Source organism: Phaenicophaeus curvirostris, chromosome 12, assembly GCF_032191515.1.
Source record: "Phaenicophaeus curvirostris isolate KB17595 chromosome 12, BPBGC_Pcur_1.0, whole genome shotgun sequence".
NCBI classification, from domain to species: domain Eukaryota; kingdom Metazoa; phylum Chordata; class Aves; order Cuculiformes; family Cuculidae; genus Phaenicophaeus; species Phaenicophaeus curvirostris.
In genome coordinates, this window is record NC_091403.1 from 1,509,365 (window position 1) to 1,531,257 (window position 21,893).

General features: G+C 38.0%; 1 protein-coding gene across 3 annotated transcripts in view; it reads right to left on the reverse strand.

The window, feature by feature from the left end:
* APBA2 (amyloid beta precursor protein binding family A member 2) overlaps positions 1–21,893 on the reverse strand; it is a 73,700-nt gene that overhangs the window by 12,174 nt on the left and 39,633 nt on the right. For 2 of the 3 annotated variants that reach the window (XM_069866462.1, XM_069866463.1), the window contains exons 3-7: positions 15,013–15,093; positions 13,613–13,649; positions 7,609–7,754; positions 6,239–6,274; positions 4,650–4,736 (exon numbers count right to left, since the gene is read on the reverse strand). In XM_069866462.1, the coding sequence (XP_069722563.1) occupies positions 4,650–4,736; positions 6,239–6,274; positions 7,609–7,754; positions 13,613–13,649; positions 15,013–15,093 (387 nt within the window). The remainder of the gene's footprint in view (positions 1–4,649; positions 4,737–6,238; positions 6,275–7,608; positions 7,755–13,612; positions 13,650–15,012; positions 15,094–21,893) is intronic. The other variant, XM_069866464.1, reaches the window with a different exon arrangement.

The window sequence follows — 21,893 nt, forward strand, 5'->3', positions numbered from 1 at the left end:
TAGTAGTCTCACTTTTATTAAAAGGTTTCTATATGTAAAAGCCTTTGCTCCTTCTCCATTTCAAACAAAGCCAGACTCGACTTTGCTGTCACGTGAGTAAGAGGCCTGTGTCCCATTACAACGGTCGCACGATGTGTGCACTTCTTGTGTGACAAAGAGGAGACTGCAGGAGGCTCATGAGAGGTAATTTCAATAGCAAGCTGCCAGGGTAATTAATTCAGCTCTCAGGCATGGCTGGTGTGCTGTACTGAATCCAGTCTGTTGCCATCGGCTGAACATCCTTGTTTTAAGGCAAAAAAAAGACAACTTTGTTGTTTATTTTGCTGTGGGGTTTTTTTTGAACTATGAAGGCCTTTTCATTTTGTTTTTATTTTTGGTATGTATTGATATGCTCTTGATATGTACTGGAATATCCCACTAAGCAGCATGAAGTCAGTTTTCATCTCACTCAATCACATCAGACAACTGAGATATCCTCCTTGCTGTGTCTGCAGTGAGAGGGAATCTCTTGATATCTGATCTTCTAGAAAAACCTCTCATGTGGTATGAGAGGATACACAATTGTCACCATTTATATAAGCAGCAGCATCCTTTACATACACAACTTGGTATTAGTTTACCAATTAGCCGAACAAATCTCTAAGGCCTAAGAGAGAAAGACTGATTGTTCCTGAAGTCAACAGGAGTAATTGTTTCAGGAATTTCAGTACAATTTAACTTGACAGAAAGAAAAACATAAATATTTGCTCTTTCTTAGAACTACCTGTCCTACTCAAAAGAATCACTACCCATAAAATCATTGAAATTATTCTTCTTGGGTTTGAAATAAAATGTTCTTATGATTACCCATAAACAATGAGAAGTGGTGACGGTTAAGAGATGGTTTAGAGGGTGTCTCTAAGGGTTCCAGGGGCTTGGTAGAATTTATAGCGCTTCTCTCAGTATGGAAAAATGTTTTATAATGGACATCTCTCAGCAGGATCTTGGGAGCTCTGCAGAGATAATTGCTTTTCAGCAGTCTGCACTAAGTATTCTGTAAGGGTGTAATCATACATGCAGTGTGCACAAGAGTGAATGGACTGGGAAAATGAATGCGTTTAATCTCACCTGCCAAAAAGTCTTTCTGTCCTTATCATCACACGGAAGTTACTCCAAATTTTGGGTTGTGTTTTACCCATTGTAGGGGGGAAAGCAGTCATAACCCCGCTCCCTCCCACCTTTTTCTGGTCTAATGCAATTAGAATTAGAAATAAGGTAAATAATGTATAATGACTGTCAACACATCTTTACTTTTTACTTGCTCTTGACTTTCTCCTTTCTCACTCCACAGTCCCTTCCACTCTGACTTCCACTACCATTACCTCATTTTCACCCTGTATCCTCCTTTGTTACTTTCTCATGAGTCCCTCCACCTCTGTCCATCTTCTTCCCTACTCTTTCCCTCATCCCTTCTCTAGTCTCATCCATTCCATCCTTGTTATCCTCATATATGTCCTTAGAAATTCTGCCTCTCTGTTGGTCTTCTTCCAAAACTCCTGTTCTACCTTCTCCTGTCCAGATTCGCCTTTCTCAGAATCTCTCTTCCCTTCTAAGGAATTCTTTTAGAATCCTGTTTGTTGTCCGTCTTGAAACTCAAAATACATCTGAAGGAGGAAAATCTAAGCATTTTCCAAACTTTCAAGCGATGTGGAAACGTGAACTGGACAGCCTAATGAGTCAGAAGGTGTTATGGAACCAGTCATCTACCAGAGGGCTCTGCACACACACACTTGTGATCTCTGTATCTTTCTCTCTGCTAGTTTCCCCAGCTTCTCTTAACTGAACGAGCAAGAAGATGGGAGATGCTGTGATATTTCTGCTCTTTCCATGCACTGACTGCAAGCCCGGAAAGCTGCTGCAGCCAGGAAAGAACTGCTGTCACATGAAGCAGGCAGGTGCCAAACCTGAAGTTGCTTCTACCACATCCACTGAACAGGTCGTCTGGTCAACTTGGGCTGAATGTATTCAGTAACAAAATGCATAAGACACTAAAAAGTGGTAGGGGTGCCACTTTCTAGAGTTGCTGAGGGCAGCGCTATCACCAGAGCTGGCTCAGCTCCAGCGCGGCAACGCACCTTACTGGTGCTAGTCAGCATTTTGAACCCCACTGCGTGTCATTTTTTAACTGAGAATTTTACATTTTAAATCAGCTGCTGCCTTGTGTGAGCTACACAACAGTACAGATGGATTAAAACACGGATGGCACGCTGCAGAAATAGGTTTTATATAATTGATAAAGCCCTGAAAGAACAGATTGTCTCTGCCAGCTGCCACACCAGCTGAAAGAGACCTATGGTAATTACACCAGTCGGGAACTTCACTAGCACTGAAAAATATCACCAAGCCAAAAATGCAAAAGCATGCTGATAGCAGTGCTAAAAAGTCATGGAATAAGTCCTTTACAGCAACCTGAAAGACTCACTGGAAAAAGAAAACCAAACCCGAAAAAAAACAAACAAAAAACCCAAACGAAACAAAAAGCAAAAACCCCAGGGCAAGTGCCCGAGAGCTTGTAATTATAATAATTTCCAACGCTGCCATTAAAAAAAGCTATTGAAAAGGCTGGTCATCAGCTGAAATGCTGAACTATTTAAAGAAGGGAAAGAGTGACTTCCACAAAGAATAATCCTTACTCAACAAAGAAAACACATCTATTTATTGCCATACATTCCAACTATAAACTGCAGCTGTTCATTTATCAATAACTGTCTGTAGTCATCTTTGCACTGATAATTACTGGCAATTTACTTTCTGCTAATGCAAAAAAAGTAGTCTTAAGCTTTGATAATATTCTCTCTGGATGATGCACGTTTACCACGCAGCTGAGGAAAGACTGAGCCATAACAAACAGTGGTTCTGGTTATCATGGAGGAAATGCAATATTAGGATGATTTATGGATGGCACCTTGTAAATACCGCTGGCAATGTTAGATGGGATAATGTACTCCTCATCTGGCTCCATCTCTTGGGAGTTCGAGTAGCATGTTAAAGACCTCTGCTTATGTCAAAAGAAAAATAATCCATTTACTGGAGATACTATCACTACTCTCATGTTAAAATAGTAACACTCTTCAATTTCAGGGAGAAGCAGGTGCCTCATGGTTTGCATCGTTAGAAAAACAAGCGATATTCTAATTGAAAACAAAACAAAAATGTAGAATGTTACATTTGTTTTTATCGAAGTTTCTCCCAAAGTTTCAGCTTATTTCTTCAGCTAGCCATGATATTTCTGAACTTTGATCTTACACGTCAAGACAGAAGTTCAATAACCATTTTCTCTTTCCATCTCCCAAGTTTTTTTGTGGAAACATTGAACAGTACTACATCAAAGCAACCAGCTTGTGAGTCTCCCTCTGCTCTTTATCTCTTTATATTGACATCCATATATTGATATATAAAAAATACGTGTACTCAGAAATTTTTTAGCCTTCTTGTATCTAGATCACATAATCTGGAAAATAGTATACAAGATAAAAGCCTTATTTAAGTCAACATGGGATGTGTGCTGCTTCTGTGCCACGGACAAATATATTCCCTATCATAAAAGAAAGTGATTGATTTGGCATGATTTGCTTTTGACAAATCTGCGCTGGCTCTTGCTCATTTCCGCTCACAGACTGCCTAAAAACTGTTTGTTTGTTTTGACAAAAACATCTTTCTGATAGTAAAACTTACCTATAATCCTTGGTCTGTTCTGCGACTAAAAAACCCCACACTAAATATTACCTTTGTAAGTTCTGGAAGAGTATCATTGAAAGGGTAGTATAAGGTTGCTCCAACCACTTTTCAAAATGCTACAAGAGTAATTTTCTAGTTAGACTACAGCTAGTTTAACTAAACACTTTCTGAATTGTTTGTTCTTTAATGTAACTTGAGTTTTAAACCATTTTGCAGCTGCTGTTAGCTGCACACATCAGAGTTTTTTGATGAAAACTAAAGCAAAAAATGTCACTAAAATTTCCCTTTTCAAGTCCCCTCGTAAGAATGAAAATGTAAAGACTTTCTGTAAGTATGTTTGAAGTCTAAGAGATCTTGTGAGATATACTAAGTATTGGGATCCATGTATAGATTATACGTATTTAATTGTAAATTTCTTTAAGACATCCTTCTTGTGAAGATTGCCTCTATACGTATTCCTCGAAGATGAGGCTGATCATTGTGGTCTCCAGCTGCTTCTTTAATATGAATAATTAATAATTTACCTTAGGCAAAGAGGATAGTAGCTCAGATGTGATTTATGGCAAGATCGGAGGTTAAATGTCAAAAATGGCAAGATGCAAATAGCTTAGTCAAAGCAGCAAATGACTTCCCTGTCAGTCTGTGTATTTGGGCACTGGAGGTGTTTCTAAACAGGGTATATATGTTCTGAAAGGCTCTTGAATCTTTTCCTAAACTGAGTTATAGATCTCAGTACCGAGCAGACATATTCCAGTATATCAAATAAGCAAACCTGGCATCAGTATTATTGGCAAATGTTACACTGGCAGATCTGTTCTTTCTCAATTTTCTCACAACAGTGAGTTTATCCAAATCTAGTAAAATTTTCCACTAATAGTAAAGAGTACAGTCTAAAGCAACATTTTACTTGAAGATTTTTAATCATAACTTACCTGTGTGTCTGCATTTAAAACTTTGATTCTCTGTGTGGAGATGAACAGATCCACTTCAGTCAAGGCCTGGGAATCTCCCTCTGAAGTCTAAAATGACAGAAGCTTTGTTACAAGGGGAGTATTAATTTCCTCTTTGGGATGACAAATTCACTGATCGCTTCAAGCATGATGTGATGTAAGGCAACTGCATTCTTAAACCACTACAAAGACAGCTATTCAAAGGTGTTCTAAATACATGCAAAGAATCCATTTATTGCATAGAAGGCCTGAAGCATACTCTGATTTTGTGGGCAAAAGTCAATTTTCGGAGCGTGTGGGAGTGACAGCTCTATTACTAAAATTCTCTATTTATAGTCAGTACAGGTGAAAGAGTTTGGCTGTTTCTTCCCCATTGGCTCATTGATGCACTTCAGCACCTGAGGCACCGGGATGAAGAAAGCAGGAGAATTGAGAAAGGGACTTACTCCCCATCAGCTGTTTAGCCCTTGCCATCTTCAGTGAGCTCACCAAAACGGCAAGCTGGTGCTCAGTACTGGGGGGCATTTAGAAGATTTTTAGTTTACGCTTTTTTCCCAGAAAATTAAGAACTGAGCGCTGAACTAATATTCCTCTCGTATCACAGAAAGCTATCAGCTGACTTTAAGACCTCAGCTCCTGAGTACTGCTCACTAGGGAAGCAGTTCCATATCCCGTTAGGAAACACGGTCACAGAGCAAGAGATTAAAGTCTAATGCCACGTGGCTTGCTAAGTGTGAGTCTTGGCCTTGTCCACGTAAGAAAACAGGATAGAAAGTGGCAAAGCAGCTCCTACCTCTCACTAAAGCATCATCCAAGCGCTTACCTAGTATCGTGTGACCCTGTGCTAAAGGCAAGCATCAGTCTCCAGGTCAGAGACTGGTTCTTTGATGAGACAGTCCAGGGAAGAATGATATCTTTCCTGCTCTTTTCTGTAGTTCTAAAGGCTTAGTTCTGCCTGTAATTAATTTAGATTAATTATATTTCATTAAGTCTCATCCAGCAAAATATAAAGCAAGCACATATGTTGGCAGAGCTTGCATTCCTTTCATCCAAGACCATCACAAAGAGCAAGATTGATTTTAGTGATATTTTTGTCAGCTGTATTTAGATAACTGAAGTATGTTTTTTAACTGAATGAAAAGTTTCCTGTATGTATTGTTCTCCTGTATTAATTGTTTACTACTTGGTAAATTTACTTTATTTGTTTTTAAATATTGACAATAATAAATGTACGGTAAGTCATGGGCACAAGAAATAGATCTTCCTGCTTTAGTTAGTAAAATAAAAATAAGCATTACATTAAAAACAACTTCTATATTAATACTGGCTCTATATCTGGACTAAACAAATCACAGGTATTTAGTAGAAGAGCAGCAGACAGGCACTCCAGTAAACGAACAATGAAGAAGATGAGTTCGTTTTATTCCATCCACTGTTCTACTACTTAACAAAGAAGAAACAAAAATGACAACTTCATGAGGACCCGTAATGAAAGACACAACACTCCATGGAGAACAAGTACAACAAAAATGTAAGTAAGCATTAGAAGTCAAGAAAAACAGTTTACACACCGCTTTTTTCTTGATTTTAGCCGCCTTTTGCATCCTCTGAGGAGTAGCATTAAAAAAGAACGCAGACAGATGTATACACGAAGAGAGAGAAAAGACAGTATGGGAGGTCAGGGAAACTTCTTGACTATGAATCCAGACTTAAAAATTAAGAATCTGGGGGCAGGGAGAAAAAGATGTGCAACAGAGAGAGATTTGTTTCTCTCTTATGTAGTTCACAAGCATAATTGGATATAATGGCATTATGCATGTTGTCAACTGATTGCAAAAAAATTGGTACTACAGAGTGCTGTCTATTAGCAGCTGCTCATAACATTTATCCTGCTAAATATCCAGTGGTCTAAAATGACTGTACATGCGCGAGTTTAAACTCAAGGGGTTCTATCCGGATTATTCCAATATCTACGTATAATTGTTGAATAGAGTGTTAACTCAAGCTCTCTTTCATGACTATCTAAAGTAATCAAGTATCCCTGACAGATTAAGATTGCTATTAATAGATGAAACAGTTTTTAGGCAGTTAATTGCAATCAACAATTACCACCTGCTTGAGACATCATACTATGCTAAATAGAAATTCAAAGGTTTAGGAAGTTTAAAGAACTGGACCTTTCTTGCCTTCCATTTGTTTCTAAATGCCAAATCAATCATCAATTGTGACAGTCTCTTGCTAAGTAAAAGATTTTCCCAAAATGGTTCACCTAAAACCCATGCAATTTTTACCATTTAAATATTTTATTTACGAAGCATGTAATATTTCTACTGGCATTTAGATCTACCTCTTTCTAACTGTGTGTTTATTTAGCTCAAGCATTAACAGCAGAACCAAAAATGCCGATTTTTTCACACAGCTGGATGGAGCAGTCAATGCTACATTATTTACACAGAAATTGTTCACTGTAAATAACACCAAATCCAAACACAATAGTAATGAATCTTCTTGTCTTAAAAAATTAATCATTCAATATATTAAGAGTAATCTTCACAACTTGTAGTAAGTTAAAGAATTAATGACATAAGAGGAAAACCACAGTCTAATATCCTGTGCTTTGCCTTTGGAGTATTTCCTAACTGCAATCTGCAATTTGTCCTTGACACTTGAATTCTTCATACAGCTTCCAAAGAATTTTTAATAGACTCTGAAATAATTTATATTTTGTTCCTTAGAGATGCCATATGTATTTTCATAATAAGCACTGGCAACTAATTGTGTGTACAGTACTAGATCTATACTCGGGTAAGTGCACTTGAGAATAGGTTTGAAGTTGCAGAAGGTTTGAAGTTGCTTACTAGATCAAGCAAAGACCTGTACTGTTTAGATATGAACTGTCAAAGGATCAGAGAGTACTCTACAAACCATAAAAATCCCCTACCTTAACACGGCTCACTGCCTCTTGGGCTTGCATCATTCTTATGTTTTTGGAAGGGTTGCGCTCCGAGAGCAGCTGTGTGGAGCCCAGGTAATTGGCTGCAAAGATGATTCCATCAATGAGGTCTTCAGGTTCACAAGGTCCTGGAACTGACAGGAGACGTTTAGAGTTACTGCCTTTCAAAAGAAGGTAGAGAGATGAGAAATTGAATGAGGGATATTGAGGCTTGAACAACCTCTTAAACGCCCTTTCTACTGTGAAACAGGTGAAGAAATCTAGTGCAAGTAAACAGTGTTCCTCCAGAGGGAATTATTTCCCAAAACAGCATATTAACCAAACATAAAGTTTTTAGAACATTGCATAATGGTTCGATTATGGAATTGTATAGGAAAATCACTGGAACTTTTGTTGTGCTGCAATGATAAACGCATTGGAATTATTTGCTGATGTGTTCCTTTACCATGAGTTTCTTATTGCTTATGTGACTGTTACAGTGTGTGAGCTAGACTTCTTGACTACAGGGCTGTGCTTCCATGTTTTTTTGAGATGTCTGTAGAAGTACACAGTCCCCAAACATTACCTCTGGCAAAAATACTGAAGAACAATAGGCACAAAGTATACTTTGCTTCAGCAAATCCCACCATGAAACTTAACAGTAAAGAAAACTTAGGAAAGAAGAAAAGCAGGCATCTTCATCCTGTTTCGTATGTAAGGCCTGAATTCAGAGACTAATAGAAATCTCAGTTCCCAGGCTGCTGCCAATTGTATCAACAATCTTGAGAGATCAAGAAACATGCTTCAGTACAGGAGTTCAATTAAGTGTTCGCAGCCCCATCAATGGCATGTGCACAACAGCACATACAGCCTCTTCCTCTGACAGCAGGGAAATCACAGAAGGCAGTTATGGAAAAGGAGCACATGGAAAGAGCATGAAAAAATTCATGTTAAAAAAAGAGACGAAGATGGTGGATCTGAGAAACATCTTGATATTTTTTAAATTTTAGCCTTCATTCAACAAAATCCCTTTGTAGAAGCTTGGTATTAATTACACAGTGACTTCGGTGAGATTCTAACATTAACTTGTAGTTTGTAAGTTGTTTCTTTGCAGGGATGATGAAGATGGGGCAAGGAGAAGACAATGGATAGTACGTATATTATACTGGGAATCTTGTCATCCTCTTTATTCAGCTGTTAAGCTTCACATCTACCTTGGTTAGACGATCAGTAGAGAACAATCGTTCCAGAGTCTGGCTGAAATCTCTTGACAGTGAATATTTTCTGTTCCTCAACAGTTTTATAAAAGAAATTTGCTCTGAGCTGTATCAACTTGACAAGCTGCTAACACTTCTATTTTTTTTTAAGTACATCAATCTCATGTGTGAGGAGAAAAATGGCACTGAAAGGAGATGCTAATTAAGAAAAGAAGTTACCTTGTACAGTGGATTAGTTCAATTTATTTACAATCAATTGAATGTAGAAGACTAATATGTGAAGAAGGAAAAATAGACAGCATGCTATGCTGATGAAATTCACTGAAATAGTGGTTTGTACATATATATTTTAGTGAGCATTCCTAACCCTCATTTTCCCATTCTAATTTTAAAAGAGTCTTCCAACTAAAAATAAACTTAATTAAAAGAAGTGACTTTTTTCTTCAAGCAACGAAGATGACACCTATACTTCCGTGCAGATCTCACATTCGCCTGCTGGAAATGTCAACATCCAAATATATATATATTTATACCTGCACTCTTCAGAGACCCGACATTATCTAACAACGCTCACACAAAATGGAGCTATTTGTTTTGCTAGCAAACATTGAAGTCGAAAGCTTCAAAAGGATAATTAAACACCATAGGAGGACGCGTTTTGCTTTAGATCACATCTGTACAAATCCAGTGATGGTTTGGATCTTCATTGTAACTCAAAGTAGAATTCTGTGGAATTTAAAAATCTCATGGTATTGGGAAAGAATAAAAAAAATATCATTTTAATCTCCAGTGAAAGTGTAGAGACCCTCAATGAAATCCTTGAGAAGCTACTAATTTTAAAAGTCACTGAAACTCTTAATATAAGGCCGAGTCTTTCAATAATTCAGAAAATGACCCTCGTTCCTGCAGCAGTAATTCACTGAATGAAATCAAAGAAAATGAAAATTCCACAAGAATTCCATTTACTTTATCTCTGTTCCTCTCTGCTTACATCTCTGCACTGTTGTTCAGCAGATGGATGGTGTATTTTATGTGGTACCTCTTTTGATGATGATATTCATATATCTTTTCAGGCCTAAAACTTAAGTCTTGTAGATCTGTACTTCCTTCATGCAACAAAATAACATTAAATCATATTGTTTCAAGGGCAGCAAAGACAGAAATTAATTAAAGATGAGAAGTTAATGTTAAGTTAGCAAAACTTCATTAGTTAACTGTATCATTCAAAATTAAAGTGGCTTTAATTTCGGTTTACTTTATTCACTTCAGACTAAGTAAATAATGCTAAATTGAATCAAGGTTGATTTAACTCTGAAACACATTTACCCACATAATGTTTAAATCCAGTTAACTAACCTCCTTTGTTAGTTAATTTAGATTAATTTTCTTGAAATATTTTGTGTGTCTGAACACAGGTAATATTGGAATTCTAGGAACAAATTCTAAAACAGTCATTACTAGATCAAGCAAAGACCAAAATTCTAAGAGTCTGCGGGATTTGTAAACCAAAATCACATATCAGTCCATCACTCTACTTCCTTTCCATCCCAAAAGCTGTGGCTGAACACAGGAAAGTTTGTTTTCTCTTCAGCTATTTTCAAGAATGTGAAATTGGTCCCACTTCTGGTTATATCTTTGTACTGCTTCGAGCAAGCCATTTTTGTCTTGATTTCCAGGTCACTGATGGGCTACGTCAAAGGCACTTTCCTTCCAAAGACGTGTAGGGATCTATTTTTATGTATCCACTGCCAGCACCTCCAAGCATGGAAGAGTAACCCCTACCGTATCCTACGGGTCTGTGAAATTACTGAGTGTTTTAAAGGAAACAACAGATTATTTTCATGTCTTGGCTGTTTGGTGACAGCAACAATGTTTTTAATAATTTGTCTGAAAAACTTCTTGAACTTGTAAATAACCTAGAGTTTTAAGAAATTTTATCATCTAATTTTATTTATTTAGATTCTTTATAGATCGGGGGAGGCATTAGAAAGTGATATTTTTTTTCAGAATCATTATACTAGCAACAAATTCTGCAATATCATGTATAAAACAACAGCATATATAAAATGCTCATAGCAATCACTAACACAGAACAACCCTGGCTGTAGCCTCACTGCCCCACAATAAAGGCATGTTGGGCAGAAAACATTTCCAAATGACATTTCCCATCATGAAGGCTACGTAAGTGACTGTCAGGTAAAATAAGACATCTGTTGGAAGGCTGGAACAGTATTAAAAGTTGCCAGGGTCAAACTGGGTTACCTGAGCATTTTCTTCCCTTATCTCTGACTGCTTTAAATAATATAAAAATAATGACTCGGCTGAGGTCCCAGCTCATCAGAGCACTTCAGTGTGCCCTTGACTGTAAGTGTGTGTAATGGTTACTGATGAGGAAGGGATGGAGAAAGAAGTGGATTTGAAACTTGAGGATTAGTTTGGTGTGAACGAAGACTGGAATTTTATGTTGAGTGTTGGTGCTTAAACATTAGATAACTGTTTCTGAAATATCTAACAGTAAATTTCTTCTTATCAATGCAATAGATAACTTGGGTTTCTGCTCATCTATTAATGCAACGAGTATAAACATATTTCTAGACTAAGTAGACAAAGTCTAAGCATTTTTAAATTAACTTATCTTTTGTATTGATAAGAAAAAGAACGCTCATTCAATAATCTAGCATAATTGAATTTAATAATCTATTAGGGAAGTATTTTTATATTTATCTAGAATCATATGTAAGCCAAGGATTTAGACAGGATTTCAAGACTGCACTCAGAGCACAGAATCACCTTCAGCTTTCTGCTGAGAACCATCATACTCCATTAAGTTACCAAGATCTTAAGTCTATCTACGGGTTCCATAGTTTCACTGATTTCTTTACTCCATCATGGTTGTGAGACTGTGCAAGGGAATGAGATTTATAATGATAAGACAAATATAAAGAGCAAAAAACCCAGAACCCCTGAATATGGAACTCATTACCACTTCAAGTGGTACTATTCCTGAAACAATTATAAACAGCAGAAGGACATATTTTCTATATTTGTTTGTGCCTGATATCTAATTTGTTTTTATGTCTACACGGCACATGAAAAATATTATATATTCATAGAGATACCACTACTCTTGTTAAGGCGTTGTGCTGGAAGTTAAGTGCTGAAAATTAATATAACCAGAATATGGTTATATTAACCATCAAAGCTCAGGAAAGAATAGGGAGTGTTAGCTGGTAGCAGCTTTATTTACGTGCAGTAGGATCCTGTTCCTTCTGGGACTCAGCACACAAATCGACCATAAAAACTGTGTTTTTCTTTGCATTCAGAGAGCAGTCATGTTAGCTATCATAAGCTCCTAGTGTGCTACATATTTATTTGTATTAGACAATTCCATATAATACCTGCAATAGAAAAAGCCTAATGGATAGCTTATCCTCACATACTGTGCAACTACAGAAAAAAATTCCAAGAAAGCAAAATGATCGAACTAAAAAAAAAAAGCATTGTGGTATACTGACCCCTTTCCAACACAGAAGTGAGCTGATTGGCAAGAAACCGAAAAGACCTAACATGTTTATCCCAATACAATTAATATATACAGTTGTATCTGCAAGTGCTGTGAGGGGCGGGTTTTCTAGTGTCTTTTAAAGCTCTTCCCATGCTGGCAGTCGTGCACTATACAATGAGTAGATGCTTGTTGCTTTCTTGTCTCAGCCACCTTTGGGGAATGCATTTCATTTACCTTTGTTTAGGGCCTGTTAGGCAGTACATGCCACACACTATGTGTAACTTCCTTCAGATCTCAATCTGTGTAAAGGGGCAATCTTTGAACTTTCCATTTGCTCTAGCTCTTCAAGGAAACTGAAAAAACCCAGAAGCTGCTGGTCAAGCTGATGAGATCAGGAAATAGAAGAAAAATTAGTTGAACACTCTAATATGATTCTAAACCGCAATTTAGTTTTCCCTGAGTTGAGAACGGCATTAGAAATCAGGTTTTTAACATTCATTTATGGTTTTCACTGTGGGGAAAAGTGTGTTCACGGCAGATCTAAAGGGCTGAGGTCGTTAGAAGTTTCCTACAAACTTTTCTCACTTCACGGTGTAGGTGTTTCCTTTGCAGGAAAAGCTGTACCCATTTTTCCCATACAAAATTCTTCAGTTGTCTGTGACTCAGAGACTGATAATATTGTTCAGTATAATCCCGTTTTATCTCTGTCCACCTTCTTGTGTTAATAAGTTGACTTATTTTTCTCCAAACATAAAATACACAATAGCAGTGAAAAGGACACTGAAGAAACACATGAAAGCCTGGTGCTCCTAAACAGAGGACTGCATTACCAATTTTTTGTCAGATCAAGAGAATCTTTCCATTTGCGCCAACAACTGAGATTCCCAGAGTTCAATGAAAGGCATCACATCAAAGTGATACAGGGGCTGCTCTGAACAGTTAAATGACTCCTTCCTCTGCACAAAGCCATGAAGAACAGAGTGCTCTAATGCCTTCATAAATCTCCATCCTGCTTGGACCCACTGCTACCACCTTTTTTGCCCCCTTCTAGGTTTGTAGTTGCCTCCATCTTCACCTTAATCCTTCCAAGAGCTCTACCAGCTCCTCCTTTTTATGACCACCAGGCTCTGGTTGCCGCATGGGGAGTGAAAATTTTAAATGTTTCAATACCTAAACTTTTCAGCTGTATTCTCTTGGGTTTGACTTGTTTTTAGAAGAGCGAGCTTTAAAATATATTAAAGCATTTTCTTCCATTGTATCCCACTTTAACTATGGATGATGTAAAACTTACCATCAACAAAACTTGGAAATGAAGACACTTTCTTTGTCTGTTGAGAAATAAAAATGGCATAGTTGTAGCAACATCATTTTCACAAACTAAAGTGAGTCCACATTATAATTGAACCATTATTTATAAAACATCAGACTTCTCTGTATAACTTCTGCGTGGCCACTATTTAGCACGGTGAAACGCATCACAGTAATTAACCCAACATAACTGTTGCGTAGTGCTGCTTACTGGAATCTGAAAGCATGTTAAGCAGATTCCATCACACAAAGAAATAAGGGGAGGAGAAGGAGAGAATATGGAAATAACCTAGCAAGTCATCTGTCAAACAAGTGATACAAACCAGCAATTCCCAATCCAATAGTTTGTCCACTAGATCAGAGTATGTAACAATGATATCCCAAATCTCCAATTAAGAACATTTAACAATATTTTACAAACCAAAATTCTGAATCAGTGAATAAAAAGACCCATCTCTGGTTGCACAGCGCGTAGCGTTACACTTAATCTCAGCAGGGGCCACAACAGTGCTCTTTTTATGCTACTGTCTCTACTCTCAGTAACCAGATACAGTCCTTCCATTTGCTTGACTTTTGCCAGCCTCCTCAGAAATTCCTGTTTCCAGGAAAGAAAGAGGCTGATTTCTCCGTTACAGAAAAAGGCTTTAGCAATGTGCCTCTTCATTACTGTAACAGGCTACAGGCTAAATATGTTATATGTTTTTCAGATAACAGACTTCTGCTTTTAAGTCTAAATTTCATTTCATTGTGTCTAGCCTCAAGCATAACTTCATTGTGCATTCTTAGATGTCATCTTTCCTCCAGACTTCAGTGACAAGAGCAGGTCTGCCTATCACTGCATCTTTTTCACAGCTGACTGAGCCAGGACACATCTTACCATAAAGGCCACTCAAAAAAGATATGAATCATTTCAGCCCCCAGCACTGAATGATGTGTTTGATATTAGGGGTTATTTAAATAGAATTATTCCTGTGGGAATTCAGCAGTCCTTTGGCTTCACAGCCTGATGGGCGGGGCTAGGGGGAGGGTGAAGCAGAAGGCCATTTCTTTTTGATGCTCCTTTTGCTCTCCGGTAATCCAAAAAGAGGATTTCTGAAGTGTTCTCCCTATTTTATGTGTCATCAGAAAACTTCAAGCTTGAGTACGTGCCATGGACAGTTACGTAAAACGAATGTGGCAGCAACACATTGACGGGTATAGTTCAAAGACTTTTTGGAACATGCAGATGTGCTATTAATATGGCCAGTTCAGGAAAAGAAACAGAGTGTTAAGTATGCATGTGTGAGAGGGAGAAAGATGATAATTTGGTGACTTCTTTCCCTCTCAGAAGCCTGACCACAGGAATATAGGCAGCAGAACAACCTTGCAGCCTAAGGTACGTACCTCGGGTGTGTTATTGTTGTCAACGGGCCCGTTGAGGTCTGAACGCTGTTGCTTCCTTGGCTGCTCTAAACCATTGCACATCTGTAAGAAAAAAAAGGAAGGATTTGAAATCCTTTTGTCTTCTGAAAAGCTTCAAAACAAAACAGAGATTTCAGTGGAAGTCCTCATGCAGTCATTTGCATGAAGCTGTTCTGTGCAGTTACTTATATGTATTTATATGTAGGTATTTATGTGCAATCAATGTTCATTACTGAAATACCATGACATGATAGCTGGAATTTCCTATTGTAATTTAGTAAATATGAAATTCATATAAAAGTGTTGAGCTGTTTAATTATAAGAAAGACCTCCTTTGATGTAAATAATAAGACACTTCAATTACCGTTAAGCAGCAGTTATACTACTGATTTAAATTTAAATGAAATTATTTGTTCAGATTGTTCAGAAACCAAAGTCATAATTATTAATGTGTTTATGCTCAATACCGGATAAAATCAAAACAGCCCTAACAGCTATCTCTGATCTGAAAAACAGAATCCTGGCACTGAATGTAGGAGTGTCTGTTCATGGGAGATACCTCATGGCACCTCCCTCCTTTTGAGCCAAACAAATCTACAGGATATTGGCAGCACAGCTACAGGCTGCTGAAGAATTGTAAAAGGAAAATTCAAAACCTTACACAAGGAAAATACCGTGTCTTTTAAGCCATGGAACTCTCTTCTAAGTTCCAATATTCTCAGAGGCAGAAGTCTGACAGAGGTCACAGAACACCAGCACCCGGCACAGGGAGCACGTGTCCCATGCATGTCGAGAAAGTGAAGTTTTCATGATGCAGAATTTCAATGTTAGAAATGTGAAACAACAAGGTGATCTCTAGAACAATTTTTTATAGTTTAGGATATTTTACTTTCCTTTTTTCCCAGTTTCCCCATTACGTATTTAAAAAAAGAGTGCCTAAATGTTACTCTAAGGATTCCCAAAGAACAACCTATATCAGCAGCTGTGCAAATGGAAAACACTCAGCCAGTATTATTCCAAAGGGTCAGCCCGAATGTTACATCTGAACATAACTCCTCGTATTCTGACTTTCAAATACAACATGTAGCTGTAATCAAACACCATCTGCATGTTCACCTCTAGACAAATTATTCCCTATGAGTAATATTTAGCCAGTTGAATGAAATGTGTTAATGAAGCAGGCACGTTACAGCTATTAACTCAGTAACGCTGATTCCCAGGTGAGGCAATACATACAAAGCAAAAGTTCACTAGTAAGTAGGATTTTAGGAAAGTAAAGACTATCCGAGATGTACACAGGGCACCGAGACTTGAGGACCAACTGACTCGTGCCCCGTCTACATGGCTGCAGTAGCTAAGCAGCTTATAATATCCCTGCTTTTAAACACTGTTCTGTTTGAGACAAGACAAATCTAATTATATTGTCTGGCTAAGCTAAAATGGAGCAATATGTGTTGATGTGCAGTGAAACATATTAATGAGGAAAACAAATATCTAGAGGGCTTTAATAAAAAAAGGCATAATAATCATACATTATTCCCTAAAATAGTAGGATTAGATCAAGTATGCTTAAAGCAGGGAAAGTGCCGTGGCCACAATGAAGACATATTGAACTGTAAACAGTGACAGCAATTATTAGCTCCATTATGTACAACAGAATGTTAATACTTTCAAAGCTCTGTCAGTTCTGATTACTGCACACTCCACTGAACTGAAAATGCACCTGCATATAAAGACAGAATTGGTTGAGTGGTTTAGCAAGTACACCCTGGATGCCACAAACAGTATTGAAACAAGCCTCTGCCACAGATCTTACACGTCTCATTCAGCACTAGGGATCCTAATACCAATCATGATCTTTGGTAATATTTGCATACATAATTCCATATAGTCTTAATACGAATATGACCAAACACTTGGGTGACATTTAATTTTTTATTTATATATAGCCGTAATTTATTAGAGTTACCGTTTTCAAGAGTTTAGGAAGCTAAACAAGCCTGGCTTGTTTATAGTTTCCTAGTCATATATATAGTATATATGCCACATATGTAGTATATAAGTTGTTATTATGTATTTACTGGGTTCCAAAGAGAAGCCTGTGCACACCACATGAAGAGCTGGGATCACTCACATCACCTCTACAAGGAATATAATGAATGTATTTTACTTAGTATTTGCCGTCTGTACATGAAAGCCTATTTTTATCCCCCGGTGCGTTGAGGAGCCCCAGTCTAACCAGGCAGAACGTCAGGTACAAAGAATTCCTCCATTTCTTGCAGGCACATCTGTGCACACAGTATGTTCCACCTCTGGCTGATCTATTAACACTTTATTCTTTAAAAGTATTGTGATATGGAGTGGAGGGGGTTACTGTGAGCACCTCCTCCAAACAAAGCTGAATGTAAATCCCGTTCTTAGGATTTTCTCAGCTTTGAAGCGTGGCACACCCTATGTCGATTCAGCAGCAGCACGAAATACTGAGGAGTCAAGCCTGAGGCAGCAGAAGTTTTTTTTTCAGCCCATCTTCAGGCTGAAAACCAGATTCCAGTTATTGGAGGTCACAAGCATCTGTGCACATCTTTCTGAAACAAGCCCGCAGCTCCACACGTGCCCTGGCCCAGCAGCTAATTGCCAGGGCTGGGGCCATTTAGGCTTCCCTCCTCCCACCCGTTTGCAGGGCACCTCCCAGCCAAGCAGGGCCCCTTTATAAGCCCCCCTTCCTGCAGCACAGAGCCCCTCGGAGCTGCAGGTGAGAGTTGCTACTGACTGAGCTCTGCTGTTTCCTAACACTACTGGTCATTTACCCCAGTGTAAGCTGTTGGGCTTTCTCAGTCAAGAGCTCATCTGGGCAATATGGTCCTCCTCAAAGTTGCTGCTGGCGACCCTGAATGCTGCCGTGGTGCTTGGTGCCGATGAAGCATTTTCCTGCTGGAGAACGTTCTGCTGGAAAACAGCAGGTTAGTCCCTTTTTTGATTCAGTCAGAGGAATAATTTGTCTGAGAGGGGAATGAAAGATTGAGTTTTTACAGAATGCTCCAAGGCATGGTAAAGCTTTATTGCTATATTTAAACACTTGAACAATGAGGCTTGTGATTTGTATCTGCCAATCTCTTTACTAGCAATACTGTTCAAATACTATCACATAATGTGTTCAGAAGCCAATGTATCGGCTTATGTATTTGGAAACTCATCTTGCAGACTGCTAAGCATTTTGGAAAAAGAGATGATTTGTAGTAGGTTGACTAGATTGTTAAATCACTTGTTGCACAAGTACACCAACAGGTCTAATGGCCTTTTCATCTAGGCTTGTTATCTCTCTCTAAAATGTAGCTAAAGTAGACGTGTATTGTTATGTTTGTCACTTAAGGACAAAATTTGCATTTCTAGTGTCAACTTCTGTCACCTTCTGTAGACATTATACGTTTGGGCTATGTGTCCTCCTGCTATTTAAACACTATTATGACAGAAACGCATTGAGGTGCATCCAAAACTTCTTTTTAATCTTAACCTAGTAACAAGTCTATTATGGTGGTGCTCTTCCTTCTAAACTACATGACTGAAATAACTGTTTTGGTAGATGCTGGTGATGTGTAGTGGGAGAGGCTCAGCACCTTGCTGAGCAGCTGCAGTAGTTATCATAACATCAGGAATAGGCTGTTGTCAGTAGGAACAATCTGATCCAGCAGGATATACTTAAGAGACAGAATCTGAATGAGGCAGTTCTTCATGAGCTAAAGGATTTCTGATTTTGATCACAGAAAAAAAGGGCAGCTTTCACATTCTAATCTCTCACAATGATTCTGTTACTTAAGTGCTAATTTGAGGTGGTGCTAGCACATGTCAGAAGTGAAGAGGAATGTATTTGTAGAAAGGAGTAGTTCCAAGTAAATCAGACAAGAGTATGGAACTGGTGGCCTTAAAAGAGAAGGAGTCACAGTAAGCTTAGAGGACTAAGCATTCCACAGAGAACTGCACTACTCTAACAAATTTCAGTAACACTGAAAAAAACTGCCACTTGATTTTTGTTGTCCTAAAGAACCAAAAGGATTTTTATCTTTGCATATATTTGCAATTTAGAACCAGTCATGATGTAAGTTTTGGCAAAATAGCTGTACTGAACGGTGCATATTTATGTAGATATAATTTGGAGTGCATGCTGCCCTCTGCTTTAAACTTCTCAGGGAAGACGTCGTTATGAATCTTTAGGTAAGAGGCATTGATTTTGCTGCTTCCTGGTGTTAGAAGTTTATTGCTAAAAAGCCATGATTCTGCCAATCAGCACAGACAGACTCGTTTTGTTTGATGTTTGGGCTGTTTAGCACTTTCAGTAAGTACTTACACTTGCTAAGTTTGGGAACTGTCACTTAGTAATAGCTACTTAATATTTCTGCCCTACAGCTGCCTCGAACACATGGGAGAATGCAGCAAGCTTTTTAATACTCTTTGTTTACATTTGTGTTATATTTGTGTCATAAAATGCCAGAAATATTCACTTTCAACTTCATAGATGCAATGCCTTTCTAATTTAAGCATGGAAAACCTGCAAGAAAAAGTTGTGCTAATGAGTTGGAACAAATACATGCTCTAAATGCATTCTAGTTTTCCCTCAGGCTTCTCTAGCTCACATCCCCTTCTGCACCTCCCTAGAGGTATTTATAAATAAAGGCACATACAAGCAAGCTCGTATATCCCCAGAATTTTCAAGGGTGAGCACGTATATTTAAAGACTGGAGACTGACCAATGAAAGTAAAACGAGATGCTTACTTTGTTTTCCATTCCCTGTAGATTGTTGGGGTCTTTCTTAGAAGTGAACACTGTTCTCTGATGATTAATTGCTGGAAGCAAACCTAGCAACTGGAACCTTTAAAATCACATTTGTCTACTGGTTATTTAACATTTTGTATGCAAGATAATTGCTAGCATTTATCATGGCCTAAGAATTAATAGCTGTATACTTTTAAAGGTATGTCAAAATGTATTGTTTATCAGTTACTGTTAACTAAGCTGAAATTTTATGCAGCAGTGTTACCACAAAGGGAGGCAGGAAAGGAGGAGAGGAGCAGAAACATGGAAAAAAGCTCAAGAGCGGCCTAATGTGTGCATAAAACACAACATGCAAGTTCCTGTTTGCTTATAGTTTAGGAAAACTGACATATGTGTAGTCTCTTGACTTAACTTAAAAGCATTCAAATCCATATTCACCTAAAGAATAGGGACAAAATAGCATTCCATATGCAATATGTATGCTTCTGTGTCACTCCTCTCACCAGGATATTTTTGTACTGTGTGATGCAGACTTATAACAACTGAAATCTTTTAGCAACATGACAAAAAGGAGGATCTTTCAAGTAAATTCCTTGTGAACACCATTTGGCATGCAAATCTGCTGACAATGGCCTTGGGTTTTTCTCCATTCACTATGTAAGAACTTTAATTATTGTAATTAAAATAATGATTATCTCAGTTTCCCAAATGAGACACAGGTTCATTTAGACAGTACACTAATTGCATCGATTTATCAGACATTTTATACTAAATATTAAAATAACTGAATGTCCCAGAAGAAAAAACAAAAAATCCTCTGTGCTTTATCTAAATTATTTGAGGTGTAATATCTATGCTAAAAGTCCAGCCATACCTCGTGTTAAGGACATATACGGACCTACTAAGAACAAAACTCACTTTGCAGCAATGAATATTGCAGTCTTATTTTAGTGCCCTCACAACAAGCCTGATTTTTAGATAAAGCTGAGGATGATACGGAACCTGCAGTAGACGAACAGAACACAGCAAGATAAATGTTATTGTTATGATAAATACATTCAAGTAATGCTTGCCAAAGATTATTTAACTTGGTTTTTAATCTTTCTTTTCTATCCCCGGGGTAGGGGAGAGGAGAATATTCTCATATCTGCATTTGTGAGCCTCTATATCTCTGTAAGAAATGTTGCTTCACAACTTTATGCCTTGGAGGTCTATATGCTATTCTCTTCAGTGAAGATGCCCACAGTCTCCAGTCTTACAAGTTAAATCCATGTCTTGTCACCCAGTTTGTTTTGTCCCCTTATGCTACATCGAAATGGGTACCTGTACTGCTGTACCTCTGGCTAGGAAAATCCTTTCTCTCTTTGTATCTGAAGGAATGAAATGCTGTGTATTGTTTAATGCTCTATCCATTAGACAATAGCTTGTGTTTTTTATGAAGAGGGATTGCAGAAACTCAATGGCTACCTGCCAGCCAGTGGCTACCTATCCAAGCAGCACTTCCTCCATCATTAAAAAAGATTAAGGCACTGGTCCAAGACTGATTGAAAATAACAAAGTTCAAACAGGCAACTCGGACACTTGGGTCCATTTGTTTATTTTCACACCAGTGGCAGTTATATCAATATCCTGGTGTTCCAAAACCCCCAGCTGTTAACAGTCTGGCAAGAATAAAAGATAAAATGCAATTCAGCTCAACCTCTGCTAAATAAACATTGGAAGAGTACAAAGATGCTGAAATGAAATTCTATTTTGAATTCCAGTTTGAGTTAGCAATTTTTCAGGTGAAAACACACCAATGATTTCTTATTCAAGCACACAGAATTCACTAACTTTTCCTATCAAGAGCTCCTCTTCTCTTTTGTTCTGCAAATACTTTCCACACTTAGAAGCAGCAACGCTTCCAGTAGCAGCTACTGACATACTGCACTGGAAAGACCTAATTCATCATTGGTTTAAACACACTAACTAGTCTTCTCTGCTTCTAGTCCATACCTAGTAACTAATCAAACCACTTAAGATCATCAGGCTTATGCACACAAGCTAAAACACTTATGCTGGCAGTAAGGCACTGAATATAGTGTTACACAATTTT